The following is a 17,965-nucleotide window of genomic DNA, read 5'->3' on the forward strand; positions in this document are numbered from 1 at the left end:
TAAATGAAAAAAGAGTAGGTTTGAGAAGAAATAAACTAACCAAGCAGATTCATCTCTACTTTAATGAATAACAAATGAATTTGAGTCAACTATACATACAGGATTGGTGAAGCTGGTCTGATGGCATGCTGTACCTAGATGATTTACACTAAAAATTGACAGAGAATGAGGGGTACCATTCACATTGTAGATATTACTATTTGCGCTGTCTGTCAACAGAGATCATTGAACCTTCACAGAGTAATAACAGTAAGGATGAAGAAAAGAGCTAGAGATTGCATTCTTTCACTCTAGCTCCTGCAACGAGAATAAAATGCCACGTGACACATATGAAGATGCATTCCTTACAGTATATTTACATTTTAACCATTATTTTCCTTCCATATGTGGGCACCTAGTTGTCAAGTCGCTTGATTTGTCCTTCAGTTTGCATATGCTCACTAGTTGATCTGCTTAGAAGACAAACACATGTGGGTAGTAAGAAGAGACTGCAGCACAATGGTTGTGACCTACTCCATTGAGATGAACTAAGCTCTTGAATCTTATAACAGCTGCAATGAATGCAAAAAAGGAACCACTCCTCATTAAGCAGACCTTGATCTTTTACCAAGCTAAAGCGTGAAGAACATTACCCATCATCCAGCCTGCATGTTATTAGCATCACTGTAGTTTGTTTATGAAGATACAGAACATATTTTATCAAAACAGCAGGCAGTACAGCAATGTATGTACAACATAGAACCCCACTAATGCAAGACATTTTAATGAAATCCCGTTATTTACAGTTCCAAGAGCTTTTGGCTGTTTTCAACAAACCTTCATTTAAATCATCCGTGCAAGGCATTTGCTTTGAGTCCAGGTTTTCCACTGGAGAATCTCTTGAGACTTCTGCAAGAGTTGTTCTGGTTTCAAATATGTTGTTATTATTGTTAACTTGACTCCCATTTTGCTTCAGTAGCCTATATACCTCTGTTTCCAGGTCTCTGATCTGAAATAAATATGTTATAACATTAATTCACCGAAAATATACAGACAAGGTCTGATTAAAAGTGGCCCATTATATGGTGCATAGGGATTGCAATTACTAGTGGTGCAGTATTTACTGCACTCGGTATCGACCCTTCCTTAACTTTCAGCAAGTCAAACCTACTGGGATTTAACAAGGCCTGGTATTTTACTGGGGCATGCAAAATGTAATGTGGTCAGCACCAAAATCCATGTTATCTCCTAAAAACTTGCAATAATGAGTGTGTCCGATAAATTCTGAACATCTAAATATCAGATTTTCATCAGATGCAATAAATATTGTCTCCAGCAGGGCCCACTAACTTTTTTCAGTTTGACATATTCTTGCTAGCCTGAGCTAATCAAAGAATGCTTGTTTTTACATGGTGATTGCCATTCATGATAATTCTCATACTATTGGTTACTAGTGGCAGAGATACTATCTACTGGTCACAAAATACTGGTCACAATTTGTGACCTATAATTTTGAGACCAGTGACTATTTCTCCCAATTAATCTATGTACAGATATGTTGGATTGGAACATTCAGATTTGGTGTGGGTCGCAATCTGACCTACCTTGCAAATATTGATGAGGTAGGTCACAAATTGTTACTCACTCCGATTGGAGGACATCATAGGGATGAGCAGACTACCATGTCTGTAATTGCCTTTAAATACAGTAGACTTTTGTTAAAAGAGAAACAGCCATATTAAAAAAGAAAGGTTTTCTATTTTTTAAAGAATCTTGGGTGGCTCTACGGACCATTGGCTTCCCATCAGCAAACTTTTTTTTTTAAATCACAAAGAAAAGGGGTCTTAAACAGAATCCTTCCCTTTACTGATTGGGTTATCACTCCAGCTTGGGGGTCAAAAACATTTCAATATTTTGCAACCAGATTTTGGTGAATATGAGACCAATTCAATATTTGCAAGAGACACCTACAATATACCACTAAAGCAAATGTCCTTTTATCTGACAGAGGAACAGAGCAATTACACTAATGTGAATGTATAAAACTTTGCTAGGGTGTTGTCAGTCATGGAATGGACAATCGTCTCTATAGAAACTGGAAGGAACTTACTGTTGCAAGAGAAAGATAACTTCCATTACATACAATGTTAACATATTCTGTGCCTTATTTAAATATTATTCAGTGTTATTAAAGGACTTAACATACTTAGGCCTTGCAACCAGAGGACTGTACAACTATTAACTGTTTATTGTATTTGTGTACTAATGGCATACTGGAACATGGCAAGAAAGTCCTCTAGCAGGCGTTCTACAACCTGTTTTAGAACTTAAAATATATGTTCATAGCAGTCTGCGATGTAGTATGAAGTTGTTTAATCTTTATCTCAGTGAGGTGTTAAAGGCTTTCAGAAGACAATTTGTGCTTGCCTAGGTGAGTGGATGTGCGTGTTAAAGAGAATGGAGAGGTATTACACAACTAAATTCATCTACTTCACAGCAGGTGGTACGATGAGTAATTTCAAATGGGTTATTTAACTAACTGACCAGATAATTGGTTTGTTTCCAGAGAATCCTCAAATGAATAGTGGACGTAAATATTTGTGAAAGGTAGCAGTTTATGTTTATGTTTGTGAGTTTTATAGAGCGCGTAGCTGCCCGTGGGCTACCCAGCACTGTGGAGCAGGAGTAAGCATTGCCTGGGGCTCAACCTGGGAAAAGCCAAGTCTTCAGTTTCTTTCTGAAGGCCAAATCGTTCATGGTAAGTCTTAGATCTGTACTCATAGAGTTCTAAAGTTTCAGCCCTATATGCGAAAACGATCTTCCTCCCCATCTGGCTCTCCTAACTCTGGTGGTTTTGGCCAGGTGTTCTGTGGAAGATCTTAAGGATTTTTCTGGTGTGTAGGGTGTGAACAGGGTTCTAAATAGGGTTGTTCCTTTTTTCTTTAAGGACCTATGTGCTATGCACAGCATTTTTAACTTAATCCGGGCCTGGACTGACAGCCAGTGGAGCGGCTTCAGTGCCTTTCGAGCTGATTCATGTCTAGGTGTTTTTCCAAATAGTCTGGCTGCTGCATTTTGCACCACCTGTAATCTATTCAATACATATTTCGGTGACCCCAGGAAGAGAGAATTTCTGTAATCAAGACGCGAGACCACCAGCGCCTGTACCATGGTTCTCTGGGTCTCCTCTGGAATGAGGTCCATGATTTTTCGGGGGAATCCTGAGGATTCCGAAACAGCTTGGGACTCCATTGTGAGACACCACATCCCTAAGTTTTTTATGGGGCTCCTATGCTCCGAGGGAAGTCCTAGTTCTTTTGGCCAGTTCATCTTGATTTGCAGTGTTAACTTGTTGCCTAGGAACATTAGTTCTGTTTTGTTCCCGTTAAGTTTTAGCCTACTGCTAGTCAAACATCTGGCTAGTACCATTTGTCTTCTTACGTTTAGAGAGTCTTGTTTTGTCCCCTTTCTAAGAGTGGATGAGTTCACTGGGATCTTCCCCCAACCTTGGGGGGGTATCAAGAGACTCTGTTATCCCACAAAAACACCACGTTTAAGATACTGGTCGTATTTATAGATTCTTTATTCCCTACTGGCACTGTAAATACCAATATGGTTAGTGCTAGAAATTGAGAACTGTGAGATATACTTGCAGTGGATATGCTTGATGCAACTGGGCAGAGAATATAACCAGCAAAACAAATAGAGCATACCTGCCAATCACTGTGTTATTGGAGGCAACTACAGCCAGTAAGTACATGCTGTTAGTAATCAATGGTACAATTGTCAAAGCTTTTTAGGATGTGCAAATTTGGGTGACAAATTACGTGTGCAAATTAATAATTTTAATGATGCTTATAGTTGTGGCTAATGAATTAATAATATTGCACTTGAAATTTGTTATTTATAGTGTAGTTTAGTTTTGCCATACTTTTGTGCGAGCCACCATTTATGTAAGATGGATGTCCTTTCTGTTGTTGGTTCATCTTGCTCATGTCATTCACCCCTCTGTCATTGACCCGATGCAAGTCATCTCTCTACATAGTTTTCATGAAGCACAGAATGTTATGATGTAAAAGGGGATGATAATAATAGAAAACAAGTATTGTGAATGAAGCTTTCCATCGTGTTTATGATGCATTATTTATAAGGATTTCCACAGTAGGTTCCAATGCAGGCATGCCCAAGCACATAATTCTATTAACTATTGCTTGAAATATCTTTCATATTATGTTGTACCTGTCTGGAGTGCAGTTGCTGAGGAAGCAAGCAGAAGATATCCATTAACTTAAGAAATGGGTTAGTGCTAAGAAACTTTAATAATTGCATAGTTGTTTTGATTTGCCAATGTGACCTAACCATGACCATACCATGTTGAATTTGCATGTTTATTGATTATCATGCATACATTGTGTATAAAAAACCATGGTTTGAAGGTTTTGTGGGAGACTTCCCATTTTCCTTCCAAGACTCTGTCCGATTATTTTGAGACTTTCTTTTCTTAGGATGCTGTTAGGACTCTTTATGAGTTTGACAGTTAGAATGTTCCTAGTTACAATTGTTAAATAGGGATTTTACTATGGCTTGCAATTTAGTTTTTCTGTATCTGAGCCTTCATGGGAAATGTATCCATTCTTCTGTATCATATTGATTGACAATTCTGAAAATCATTTATTTTCCCCTATTCTGATAGAGAACTCATTTATTAAATGGCCCTAAGTTTATTCAGATTTTTACTCTGCTAAATTCATGCTTATTGGTGAGGAGAGTAGTATTTTACTGCTAAGGCAACATGAGATTCCAGAGCTGAACTGCACAATATAAAAATAGGGTATATAAAATACTGGGTTTCAGACAATTCTTGTGGTTGAGGTCCCATGCCATACTGCTCTTCACTTAATATGATTACTGAATTTTCAGTAGAAATGGTAATGCTGTGCAGTAGTGTGCTGAGAAAACAAACTTCTTTTTTCTAGTCCACTAAATACCATAAGAGCAGAAAGCTTATGAATTCCTATGCATATTTTGGTGTGTATTATCTGTTTTTTATAAATGGAAGGAAATTTGTGTAGTTGTCAAAGAAGAATTCCCAAAAACAGTTTTCACTTATAGGAAAAAGGAATAAGTTGCTTATCTTTTGTAATGCTCTTTCTGCTGAATACTCTAACCACAGATCCCTCACCTTCTGAAATTCCTCAAGCACTAGAATGGATGTGAAACTGTTTTATAGCAATTGCTCCCCCGTGCTGGTAGGAGGTGTCATTGGACTCGGCAGTGAACTTACTCTGTCTTCAAAAAAGATGGCACAGAGCCCCACATAGCCACCCCAGCATGATAACATCAAAGGCAGATCACTCTTAATAACTTGGATGAATGATTTGGGGAGTTTTTTAGATGCCTAAAACTCCACTCCACAGAACAGGTAGGAGGGAGGCCACTAGAAAGAGAGCTGTCAAAGCTAAGTAATGTTTTCTTCTCGCAGCGTATTCCTCACCTTTTGTATAGATATCAAAGCAGTACCTCCAAAAAGGTGGAAGAGGTGAGATGTGGACTTGCCCCAGGAGAGGGACAGTAAAGTGGTCATATCTCCATACTTGACTGTCTGTCTATGCAGTGCTGACTGGTGAAGATGTGTACAGATGTCCATGTTGAAGCCAGGCAGATCTCCTACAAGAAAGATACTGCCCAAACCTGCTGTAGCAGCCTTGGCTCTTTTGGAACTGTGCTCAAGAGGCTCCTTATTAGCCAGGGTATAGCATGTCTTACTGCACAGGATGAAACACTGGGATACGGTTCACTTCTGAGTGTGTTTTCCTTCTTAGCACTGGTAATGGTTTCTTGTGCTCTTTATGGCAAATTTAGAAGCTCTTCTTAGAGGGTTAAGGCTAAGTGAAAAAGGCAGGAAGGGTGATGACGTTCTCCATATGAAAGGGCGATACCACATGTGGCAAAATGAAAGCAACTGTTTGCAGGACCAACTTATCTGGGAAAAGGTGGTGTTGAGAAAGTGCACTGATAGTGGCTACAGCTAGCTGATGTGGTACACAGAAGTAATCAAATAGAGAAATTCCATCTTGATGGTCAATAATCTAGGAAAATAATTGCACATGAGCTCGAAGGACATGCACATTAAGAATGTAAAGACCAAGTTTAGGTCCCTCTGGCGCATGTAGAATGAAGCAGGGAGTAACACATATATAAGACAGCTCAAAATGGCACTACAACGGGTGACTTGAATAACAAAGGTTGATCAGACCAAGATAGAAAGGGTTCAAGCAAAAACAAATAACTTTTAACAATGCCCACTACAAATTCTTGCTAGAGTCAGAGATAGAAACAATAATAAAACATTGAACAGTTTGGCCTGCCAAGGGTTGCTTGACGCTCTTTACATCAGGGCACTTAATCCCGTAACTGGAATAAATAGTGTTGGTGGATGGGAGCCTAGCCATGAGAATAAAATCCACTGCTTCTGTGGATAACTTATATATGCTCAGTGGTATGTCTCAATCTTCACAATCCAGGTGAACATTATGGAGATTCCGGCGCAGGACCCTGCCGTATTTCCTAAAAAATAGGACTACTGGGGGGAGAAATGATCAGGCTTAAAAGATTGGGTACCACATTTTTCTGACCCAATATGGAGCTATCAGAATGATTTGAGCCAACTTTGTCCTTGTCCTCTTCAAAAGTCGACACAGGAGAAGCAGGAGCAGGAAGGTGTACAGTGGAATTGAATACTACTGCAGTGGGATTGCATTTTCCTCAGGAAACTTTTGGCGGAAACTCAGGTATTGAATAATCAAGACAGTGCGTGCTCCCAGCAATGGTGAAAGATCTAACCGAGCCAGACTCCATTGGGCAAAGATAGCTTGAGCAACCTCCAGATGAAGATGCGATTTGTGTCTTCCAGCTGATGTCTGCTGTGCGTGCCTACTCTGGAATGTAGCCTCCCATGATTGGCCATTAGGGAGAGCCCTTGAAGGTCCAGCCATTTCCAGAGATACCATATCTCCTGTCAAGATGCCTAAAATCACTGTCACCATCAGTCAATCCTGCTTATTAGTGAACAATGGTAAGATAATATCATGCAACAACTTTACTTGTCACCTAATTCCATGAGAAGAGGAATTATCATGGTATTTGTATGAGTTAGGAGCGGAGGCATCGTCCTGTAGTCACACATTCATCAAGGGACCGCTGTAGCGCCATATGTCACTCTCCAAGTACTCCTGAGGTTGGTCTCATGAAATTAGAAGACGAGTAAGGTTGCTACATGATATTATCTTTTCACAGTCTACTAATAAGCAGTTTTCACTGATAGTGACAGGGATTGTAGGTATCTGAGACTTGAAGAAGGCCATCGGCCCAAAGTGACAGTAGATGATTGTCCGAAACATGTTGACAGTGTAGAAGGATGGTAGGGTGGTACTACTCCAAGACCAGCTCATTGTGTGTATTAACCCTTCTTAGAAGGCCCAGAATAAATGAGTAGGATACTTCTACAGTAGTTTTAATGAGACACTGCAGAGTGGATCCCTTTGAGTGTTTTGAAATTGAACAAATCATTGTTCCACCCCTCGTGTTGGTTACACAGAGGGTGTAGTAGCACGCCTATTTTTCAAAACATGCCATTATTAGTTGGTGATGTCACTTTTATCACCACATATGGGTCCACAGAGAGGTTGATCATCTTTGATTCTTACCTCCTCATCGCTTTTGTGCGTGTTAGATTTATGGTTTGGGAGGCCGGTTATAAGTTGCACATCTCGCCCCTTCTTTTGTGTGTATAATATGTTACTTGAAATGTAGACATTGTCTTAAAGGTTGCCTATTGCTTTGCCCACTGCATGCAGAGATTCTATTGCAAGGCCCACATGTGGTAACAGGCATATGAGACCACCATAATGTGCAAGGCCATGAAACCTCAGAAATGTCCACGACAGAACACAATAGTGAGCCCCAAACATCAGGATCATAACTTAAAGACGCCAGACTCGCTGTGAGATGGAAAGGTCAGTGTACAGGACGTTCCAATGAAGGGAATCCTCTATGCAGACTGCAGGTGGGGCTTCAGCTCGCTGATGAAAAAATCCAGGGATCACACAACAGAATCCATTGTTTGTAGGTGGCCACGGCTGTTGTGGAAAGGCCAATCTCGACAGACAGGCATTGATGTACAGGAATACATGTATTCCCGACCTGTGAAGATGTGCAGTGATCAAAACGATCACCTTTGTAAACACCTAAGGAGTAGTACAGAAAATTCGGCTTTGGCCACACAACGAACTGCAAGAAACATCTGTGGGACTGCTGGAAGGACTCGTGAAAGTATGCATCCTGTTAGTCCAAGGGATGAATCCTGCACCTAGTATGTAGGGTGGAAAAAAGCTGGGTCGAAGTCGTCATCTTAAATTTTTTCTTCCACAAGAAGGTGTGCAAATTTGAAGGAGTAGAATGTGCCTGAGTCTGCCATCCTTTTTTAGGCATCGAAAAATAACAAGAGGAGCACTATCTGCCCTATTGTACCTTAAGATCTTCTCTAGGGCCCCTCTGGCCAGTAGCAACCAGACTTCCTGCAGAATAGAGGCTTGATCTGCTGAAGTCTGCAAAACGGATGCGATATGTGGGGGGAGGGGGTGGAATGTGAAGGAGAGGGTGTAACATTGTTGAATGATCCGAAGCACCACCTGGTCAGAAGATACAGCATGCCAGCTTGACAGGAAAAGACAAATGCGGACCCCTACCAGTTGCACATGTCTGAGGGAGGGGGAATGATAGCAGCTTGGCTGCAGCTGAGGCTGGGAATTGTAAGAAGAAGATTACTGCTCACACTGGTAATGTCCATGGCCTCTGACACCATTCCCTCTTAAGTGACTAAAGAGTTTAGGTTGGCTATTCTGAAAGGTATCTAGGGATGTATTTGGAGACAGGTGAGCCTCTGAATTTTTGGTATTTTTGATAGAATTGACAGGTGAGGGATAGAAAGCCCAACGAGCAGGGGCATGGCTGTCTTTGAGCCCCGCAAATGCAGAATCCATTTTCTCTTCAAATGCCCACAACCAACAATACATATATAAGGAATGTGTGCATATCCCCATAAAATTCTCAGGCATACATCTAGGCATGATAACTGATCTAAACATTGGTGACTATGGAGTGGTCCACACAGTCCATTATATCCAGGCAAACCCTCAAAACATATTTTGCTGTATCCTATCTGTCTTGTGTTTTCTGAGCACAGACATTCCTGAATTCATCAGGGATTACGGGTAAAATCTTGCTGGTCATATCCCAAAGTGCATGAGTGTAACATTCAAACAGGCCGATAGAGTTCAGGGATCTCAGGGCAAAGCTAGCAGAAGAGAAAAGCCTTTTTCCAAACGCATTGGTATGTTTTGATTCTCAGTCTGGTGGGGCACGGGGAATGTGTTGAGGTTCATATTGCTAGTAGAAGCTTCAACTGCCAAGTTCTTGAGAGCCATTTGTTCAGTCACAAATGTAATATCTCTAGGGGCTGGCCCATGATATCTTGCTACTAATCACTTACTGGTCAGGTTGAACATGCCTTAGAGCAAATCAACATCAAGGTTTCCATCAGGGCCTCGTTAAGAGGCAGTAAGACATCTGAAGTAGTTAAAGTGGCAGAACCAGGCTGCAAGATTTCGGTCAATAAGTTTGCAATGGTCTATATTGTGGGTAGCTGTAAGCACAATACCTCTCTTACCCTTCTGTCTACTACTGTGAAGGAGGGATTCTCCTCAATGAGGAGTGTGGCAGTGGTCTCCTGTTACCGGTTCTCAACCAGCCAATACTGCAGGAGCAAAAATAAATCACACTCCTCTCCTCTAGCACCCGTCGCCAACACCACCAATAATTATAGTGATGGAAGGCTTGTACCATGGAAGAAGGTGAGGAACAAAACACAAATGCTCGGATATCCTTGGACCAACTATCAGAGACCAGTAGACCCCAGGACACCTACAGAAGGTGAAAAGAAGAGAAGAAAGGAGATAGGTTATGCATCCATGTACATACTTGATTTTGTAGGCATAATATGCAGGGTACCCACAAGAAATCTCTTACCCTCAAAGAAAGGGTCCAAGTGCTTCTTTGTTTCTTTTAGAAAGCAATGGTTTTTAAATTCTTGTATAAGTCTCAGTGCCGGTATGCTCATGAAATGTATTAGCAACGTCCATGTATACCATCACGGATATACAAATGAAAAACAGTACACCTCTTCAGTTATCTTTTCCATGAATTCGAAGACAAAAAGGGAAGGGGAAAAAAACGCCAAATGAGACATAACGAACAAAAAAAACTGCTTCTCTATATTTATAAATAAACCTGAAGGGAATTTGGGTGCACCCGATTTTTCCACAAATTAAGCATTGTGGCGGGGGGGGGAAGGTAAATACCAGGAATCTCCCAGAGAAAATGCAGCTGCGTTACCCTGAAGGTCGATTCCGCAGATTGTAGGATTCCCTGCAAAGGTGGCTAGCGTGGTACCAAAAAATGACAAAACATGGAACCGCGAGACAAAGGGAGCAACGAGTTTTTTAATACTTCTGTCTTTTCCAGTCCTTAGTCCTCAAAAAAACGTCAGTATGATTCCAGTACTGGTCCCGTATCCAAGACGAAAGGCAAAGCAGCTTACGAGTGACTCCATAAATCGGAGGTCAGGCAATACAATCCCAACAGGAAACCAAGATGAATCCGGAAGCACAAGGAAAGACCTTCCGGGTCACAGGACCAGGTCAGAAACCAAGTGCTGACTCAATTGGAGCAGCGAGTTTTTAACTGAGCCCATGCCCTGCCCAATTAAAGCACGCACATCAAGACTACAGAAGAAAGGGGAGAAAAGGTAACAAAACCCACACTAATTCTTGGAGTCCAAATGGAAATATGTAGGAACTTGTCATTCTACAGATCTGCATAGAGGCCAGAAATGAGAGAGGAGAAAGTTCTCTGTCTACCCATTGTTGTTTTTGTCATGCAGAACATTTTGGTACCCTTGAACAGCACTAGAGTCTGATTTGAACAAGGCTACCAGATGAAGGTAATACTGACAATGATGAAGAGACTGGAAATCACTAAAAGCTGGGTACTGCATCTTGGTAAACGCATTTCAAGACCTAGGCTGGCAAGGGCTGATGACTGTTCTAGATCAGAGACGGGCATTGGAGTAGGATTTAGCACTTGAGTTGTCAGAACCAATGAGGTCTCTGGCGCAGGAGACAATGCATGGGCCGGTGGCAGCAGGTAGTTGGTCAGAGGCCCAACACTGTTAGCCGCCACCTGGACAGACCTACCAGCAGGAATCTAAATTGGATCACCTGTGGCTCTTTGTGCCCAATGGTGCTCAAGAGGGAGCCAGAATCACCCTGAAATGTTGTAGCATGGCCTTCTGAATGGCCTCTACCTACTTCAGGGTTGACAACAGCCAGAAGGCTTAGGGACATGTTGGGACCAGTTTCAGTACAAGTTTGGAGTTGGGTGACAGCAGGGGCATCTTCAGCTTGTGGCACAATGTATTCTTCAACTTCAAGTTCCCAGAAGACAGAGATCTGGAGGTGGTCCATGACTTGAAGCAGGAGTTGGTCAACTTTCTGTAATGTTCAGCAATGCAAAGCTTTACCTCCAGCTCACTGATCACTTTTGAGTGAATCAGGTAACATGTGTTGCATAACTTTGAGTTGTGCCCCGACCCAAGGCACTACAAGCAGATATTGTGTGGATCCATAACTCACATCTGCTTCCTGAAATTGTGGCATGGTTTAAAGCCTGTGAAATTTAAAGGGGACGTTTCCCTATCACACTGTCTTATTGAGGAACAATCTTAGATTTGGCAAAAAGCAACAACGTTGGAAGTATAGCTTGGGGCCATGTTGAAAGGCCCTGAAAGGAAGATACTGGCATAATTTTGCAGGGCTTTGCCCTGTACACAGCTCCCTACGGTCACTTCCGGAGGCAGAGCCAGGTCATCACAGAGTCCAATGCCAGTGAGAGGGATCAATTGCTATGAAAACGATCCAGATTCTGTCTGTCATCTAGGAAAATTATACTATAAGCATCTGCAGTTAGATGTATCCATCAGAATGCAACTTATATTAAGATATGGTTTGCTGCAAGCAGAAGTAATAAGGATGTGCACAACATTTGGTATCTGTGGAGCTGGGTAAAAAAAAAATCACTATGTTTATTGTAATACAATATACTATGCTGTTTATGTTTGTTTTAGGGGTTATTAACGTACTACAAAATGCTAATACATGGAATTCAATCTTGCAGCCAAGAGGCGGAGCTTCTGGCCCGAAGGCGGAGCTTCCGGCCCAGAGGAGGAGATTTCAGCCATGGCTAAATCCCCACCTCCGAGCCAGAAGCTCCGCCTCCGGGCCAGAAGCTCCGTCCCTGGGCCGGAAGCTCCGCCTCTGGGTCGCAAGCTCCGCCTCCACGCCGGAAGCTACGCCTCCGGGCAGCAAGCTCCGCCACCGGGCCGGAATTTCCGGCCCGAGTGCGGACGTAAAGTTAGTAGTCCTAAATCCATTCTGTGAATACCAAAAGTAGTAAGTGCATTCTGTGAATACTAAAAGTAGTAAGTGCATTCTGTGAATACCAAAAGTAGTAAGTTTAGGATTTTGTCTTAAGTTAATTCTGTGAATCGGGCCCACTATGTGGCTACCACAGAGCGGTTTTTCCTATAAGTACAGACTAAAAGATCTTGGCTAAAACTCAGACCTAATTGATGTGGTAGCTGGGCACTGAAGACGGCTTCAGCTATGTGTGCTTGGACTTCATATTGAAACCTCTTGATTCAAAGGCTCCATTATTCACTGGATCAAAGTGATAAACTGGAATCCATAGGATCCATCATGAGGAATAATTATACACAGGGTCACTGGGATTAGACGATTCTGTGGCGGCTGCTTTATTTCGCATAGTAATGTATTTGCTGCATTTCTCACATAATCCACCATCAGCTGCATAATCTGTAGATTTTAAGAAAAAAAAATTGGTTCTAGCTCAAAGGATCAAAAGTTACTAAAAACATGGCAACATCTGTTTGCGCGTTAGTGGAAGGCACTTCTCAAAGGTTAACTGGTCATCTTTCAGTTGCTTATTTTCGTATTTGATTGTTAAATGAGTATTAATGAGATTAAATATTTGTTCGGATAGTATTACCATGTGTAAAATTTACAAAATTATGAAGGAATACTATTAAAAAATGTGCTGCATTATGTTGCATAATTTGCTTGTTCTTGCCGCATACTTTAGGGAACCCTATCATTTAATTTGGTGCACCCCTCCCGCATAATTCCAGTGGCCCTGGTTACACCCTAAATGAAGTTAAGAAGAAAGAAACAGTCAGGCTGTCTCTCCCCCGTACTCAATGTTGTGATAATCCAACCACATTCTAATAATCTCCAGCTGCACCCCTTGAAGGGTCTGTAATGGCTCTCTACAGCATAAAATATCAATGTATGCTGCTGATTTACCTATTGATATTTTGAATGTAAACAATCCCTTCTTGATCTTCGCAAATCAATAAAAAAAAGACCCGGTACAGTTGCTAGGTACAAAGTCAATCTTACAAAGTCAGACAGTATGCCAGTCTGCATGAGTACACAGCTGTTTGATTTACTTATACTATTATTTGCTTATCAATATGAAAAAAACATACTTGGTAATATCGGTGCTCAACTCCCTGACTAACTAATACCACATTAATTTCCTCAAATTAAATCAGATTTCGTTTGATCAAACATCATAGGCCTATCATTCTCTGGATTAATTAACAACATGAATGTAAATTAAAAAGCAGCACAACATTTTTTACTCAATCCTAAAATAACCTGGCCTAAAAATCTAAAATAAAATTGGGGCAAATTGTAATTTACCAAAACAAGAAAACATGCGCAGATATCCAACTTGATTGATCCTGAAGATGAAACATACAATCGGAGCAGTCCAATCAAGCCCTGCGGCATTTCCAGGCCTGCGACAACCTTGGGTCACCACGAGGAGCCCTGTCAAAATGGCACGTGTCACGCTCCTTGGCTAGGGGAGACGAGAGAGGGATGACCCTCAGCCACCACTGGGCAAATATTAAACCTGGCCTATCAGCGCCCAATCCCAGAAGGCACCTGCTGCAGAGTGAGCTCACCAGGTGCTGACCGAGGGGCACAACGGTGCGGCAGCCTCGCATCTCGGCAAAGGAGTAACGTGGACGACGAGGCGGGGCCTCTCTGGGGCTCTCAACCAGCGCTGTGAATAAAGGCACTCAATTCAGGAGGAAAGTGTTGACTGTCTGAGCACTTTCCTGCTCCGGCCACAACGGAAATGCTGATCGGCATCTGAGGAGCAGCCGGGGGGCAAGTGGATGTGGTAAGGAGAAGGGCTCTGAGCCCTGTGGCCTAAATAATGCATACAGGCCGGGGGCTTGAGACTGCAGGAAAATGGGCACCTACAGAGCAGCAGACGCTGCAGGAGACGGAAGCCAGGCAAGAATCAACTTTCTGAACTGAGATGCACGATGCAGGGCTTTCTGTTTTAAAGATCTTCATTACAGTTATGATCTATGGTTGTATGCACTCTGTAGGCCAGTGACGCAATCAGGATGTCGTGTGTTGGAAGCTTCATCATCCCTGCGTAATTTCAGACGTCTGTCATTCAAAGGTATAGATCCCACCCTTTCGTAATACCGGAGAGTGGATGTAAGCACGTTTGATCTGGTGCCTTGTTCTCAGTAATAGAAAGTGTTTGAATGATAATGTTGTGTTAAGTATATTGTGCTGAGACCCCTCATCACGCTAACCCCCACTGTGACACCCCATGCCCTCGCTGCAGATTGCTGGCTCCATTTGAAGTGGAGCGGCTGTATTTGTTGCCCCGCAAAATGGATCCAAATAATGAACAGGGTGCTTGTTCCCTTGCAAAGTGGATCTAAATATCTGAGCCAAGCAAGGCGAGAAATATGTGCTTACAGTGGACAGTTCTCTGATGTATGACATTAAACCTGCCTGTGTCTTCATGCCCCTAAGTTAACACTGATGCCAAAAACATGGATTGACTTGCATAATTCTGATCTTCTTCTAGTCATTTAGAGAAAATATTTCTTCCTAAGTCAGATTTTTTTTTTATTTTTTAAGTTCAATAACCTTGCATGTGGTAGGATAGTGAGGGCAAGAAACAAAGTAAAAACAAGCAGTGGCAAAGCTGGCAAGTCTGGAGTTGCCTTCCAGTCTTTTGGGTTGGACTATGCTTGCTTTGCTTGGTCATGGTTTTTGTTGGGGAGGTTGCTGCAACCCCATGAATCTAAAAAGAAACACAGTGGCTAAAAACAAAAATATTTTATTGGCCTCAAAAATGATATATTGCCACATAAGTCACTGGCACTTGAAGGAACCATTTTGTGTGTGGATTGGCTTCTTGCTAAAGGACGGAATCATGTCACACACAGTGAAGTTAGCCAGTGGCTGGAGTGGATTGACACACTGTCCCATGATGAATGCTTTTGCTGGTGAAAGAAAAATGTGAATGCTACAATAAAAGGCCAATGGATGAAGAGGGTTGGCTGCAGCCGCGGCTCGTGCAGGTAAGAGTGACACCAAGTCTGAGAGCTCTCCACTGGCCTCCTATCAGAAAACGCATAACATTTAAGATCAATTGTCTGGTCCACAAAACCATCTGTGGACATGGTCCTCATTACTTTGCTAATAAACTGGTTAGGTGTAACCTCTCCAGAACTCTCCGATCTGCCAACAAACATCTTCTTATCCCATTCAAGATCAGCATCGCCAGAAATGGTGGGAGAACCTTTTCATATCTTGCCCCCACTCTATGGAACTCACTCCCTCTACGTCTAAGTATGGAGACCAACCACAGAAAATTCCATAAGGCTCTCGAAACCTGGCTGTTCTGAGTTATCTTCTTTCAGTCTGCTCTTCTTTCTTTCTCCTCCACTGTTTCCCAGGATAGGCTAGCGCTTTGAAACCTTTGAGTGAAATGTGCGCTCAACAAAATCTCATAACATAACAACAAAAGCAGAATGTACTCTGCACAATCTATCCAGAATGGCATCCCAATTTTAAGTGAAACCCAAGTCCCATTTTCATAATTTCAGTGTAATTATGAGTGACATTCAATAAGTATGAGTGACGCTTTCTCTCGATCAAAATCAAGCAACGAAGACGAGGGAAACATATATAAATATCAGAAATTAGACCCATTTGAGCAACAAGAAACTCTTAGAAGATCGTAAAGCTGCTGCAAAGCACCAGAAATAGAGGGCCCTAACCTAGTGCCCTTGTATAGGGGGGGAGCCTGGAGGCTGTGCCTTGCTGCAGCCAGGCCGCAGATTCAGGGATTTTGAGGGAAGGTGTGAGAAGGCTACACACATGGGAGTGTTCCTGGAGGCTGTGTGTCTCTGCAGCCAGGCTCCAGACCAAGGGGTTTCGAGGGAAACAGAGGGGTGTGAGAAGGCTTCATACTTATAGCTGCCAAGTTTTCAGATTGTGTGACATTTCCTTGGTTTCAGTGTACTTATATAAAAAAAACTCAACTGCCAAATGTGTGATACTTAGAGTAACATTTTTTCCAAAGTAAAACCAAGCAATGAAGTGCACAGAAAGAGATAAATATTAGAAATGATACCCTTTTGATCAATGAAGCCCTAAAATATCTTGAAACTGCTTCAAAACCCTTGAAATGGAAGGTTAAGAAAGTGATAAAAAAATATTTTGCTTTATTTAATGGAGCGTGGGTCCAACATTCGTCTCCGTTTCGCCACACAGCGTCAGGAGGCACTATACGTGTGTGACATCTGCATTTTAGTGCACTGATGCGGACCACATGCATTAGTTTAACCCCTGATGCGTGGTACTTGGCACGGCTGTTTGATTTACCAAAAGAGTCACTGACAGTGCTAGGTAAATACTGCCTGTGCCTCAGGCTGGTAGCTGCAGTCTGTGGAGTCACTTAATTATGAATTCTGGCAGCAGTAGCAGTAATTCCTGGAGGACCGGGCTAGCTGCGGCAGGAATCTGAAATGAAAACATCCTGCTGGTACGCAGCCTGCACTGATTTGTGCTTTTTAGTGTCAGCCAGTGGCTATCACTGCGTAAGCCTACACTTTTGGCGGCTGCCAAAGTTAGTAAGAGCTTTAGGACAGGAGTACCGTCCTGTAGAGTGCAGCCAGTCCTGTATGAACCGAGTTGAAGAGTGCCCTTACATCGGTTGCACGAGCCACCTGCACGGCTGGTGAAACTATGATATCTGGCGTCTGCGGCACCAGGGGGGCCAAGAGACAGCAGCCCGTGATTGATGGTGGCAGAGACAGAATTTGCTCAGCATGGCTGGGACCAGTACATGTGTGCCAGAGGCTTAGGCCAGTCCTGGCCACAGCAATTTTTTTTTTAACTCTATTATGGGGCAGAAGCCATTTTGGCACAGATAACTTGGCTGTGCATTGGTCCTGGGGGCACCCAGCAGCATGCTCCTTCAAAATGAGCTCTTGAGAGCTGCTGCTTGCAGTGAAGATAGCTTGAGGATATTAACTTGTTGACACTCCATGTTAAATCCAATTATATTAGGAAGAACAGCTCAAGGACCACATGGGACAAGAGCAGTTAGAAGGAGCAGCACAGCACACACTGTCCTGGCATAGACTGCCTAAGCGGTGCTTCAGACAAGTTGAAAATTCTAACACAGGAACATTATTAATGTAATATGGTATACAAATACAATGACACAGTAATACAATTAAATACAAATGGTCCACTCCAACCCTACTTTGTCTGGGCCTCTTCAGACACAGTGATAATTCCGTGCCAGACAATTACATTGTAACAAACCGGGCCCTGAGCAGGTTTCCATGGGAACCAAAGCCACCTATTCTCTGGGCCTGGCTCTTGCTGCCTGAGATAATGCAGAAAGGTTAAAATAAATTAGACATGTTAAAATCAAATTGCCTTGAGCATTCCTCAGA

At 42.4% G+C, this 17,965-nt stretch overlaps 1 protein-coding gene across 3 annotated transcripts in view; it reads right to left on the reverse strand.

Moving 5' to 3' along the window:
• The window catches only part of PPP1R9A (protein phosphatase 1 regulatory subunit 9A), a 782,694-nt gene that overhangs the window by 170,607 nt on the left and 594,122 nt on the right, over positions 1 to 17,965 (reverse strand). For all 3 annotated transcript variants that reach the window (XM_086941937.1, XM_086941939.1, XM_086941938.1), the window contains one exon: positions 817 to 988. In XM_086941937.1, the coding sequence (XP_086798063.1) occupies positions 817 to 988 (172 nt within the window). The remainder of the gene's footprint in view (positions 1 to 816; positions 989 to 17,965) is intronic.

This window comes from Lissotriton vulgaris, chromosome 10, assembly GCF_964263255.1.
Source record: "Lissotriton vulgaris chromosome 10, aLisVul1.2, whole genome shotgun sequence".
In the NCBI taxonomy this organism is placed as follows: domain Eukaryota; kingdom Metazoa; phylum Chordata; class Amphibia; order Caudata; family Salamandridae; genus Lissotriton; species Lissotriton vulgaris.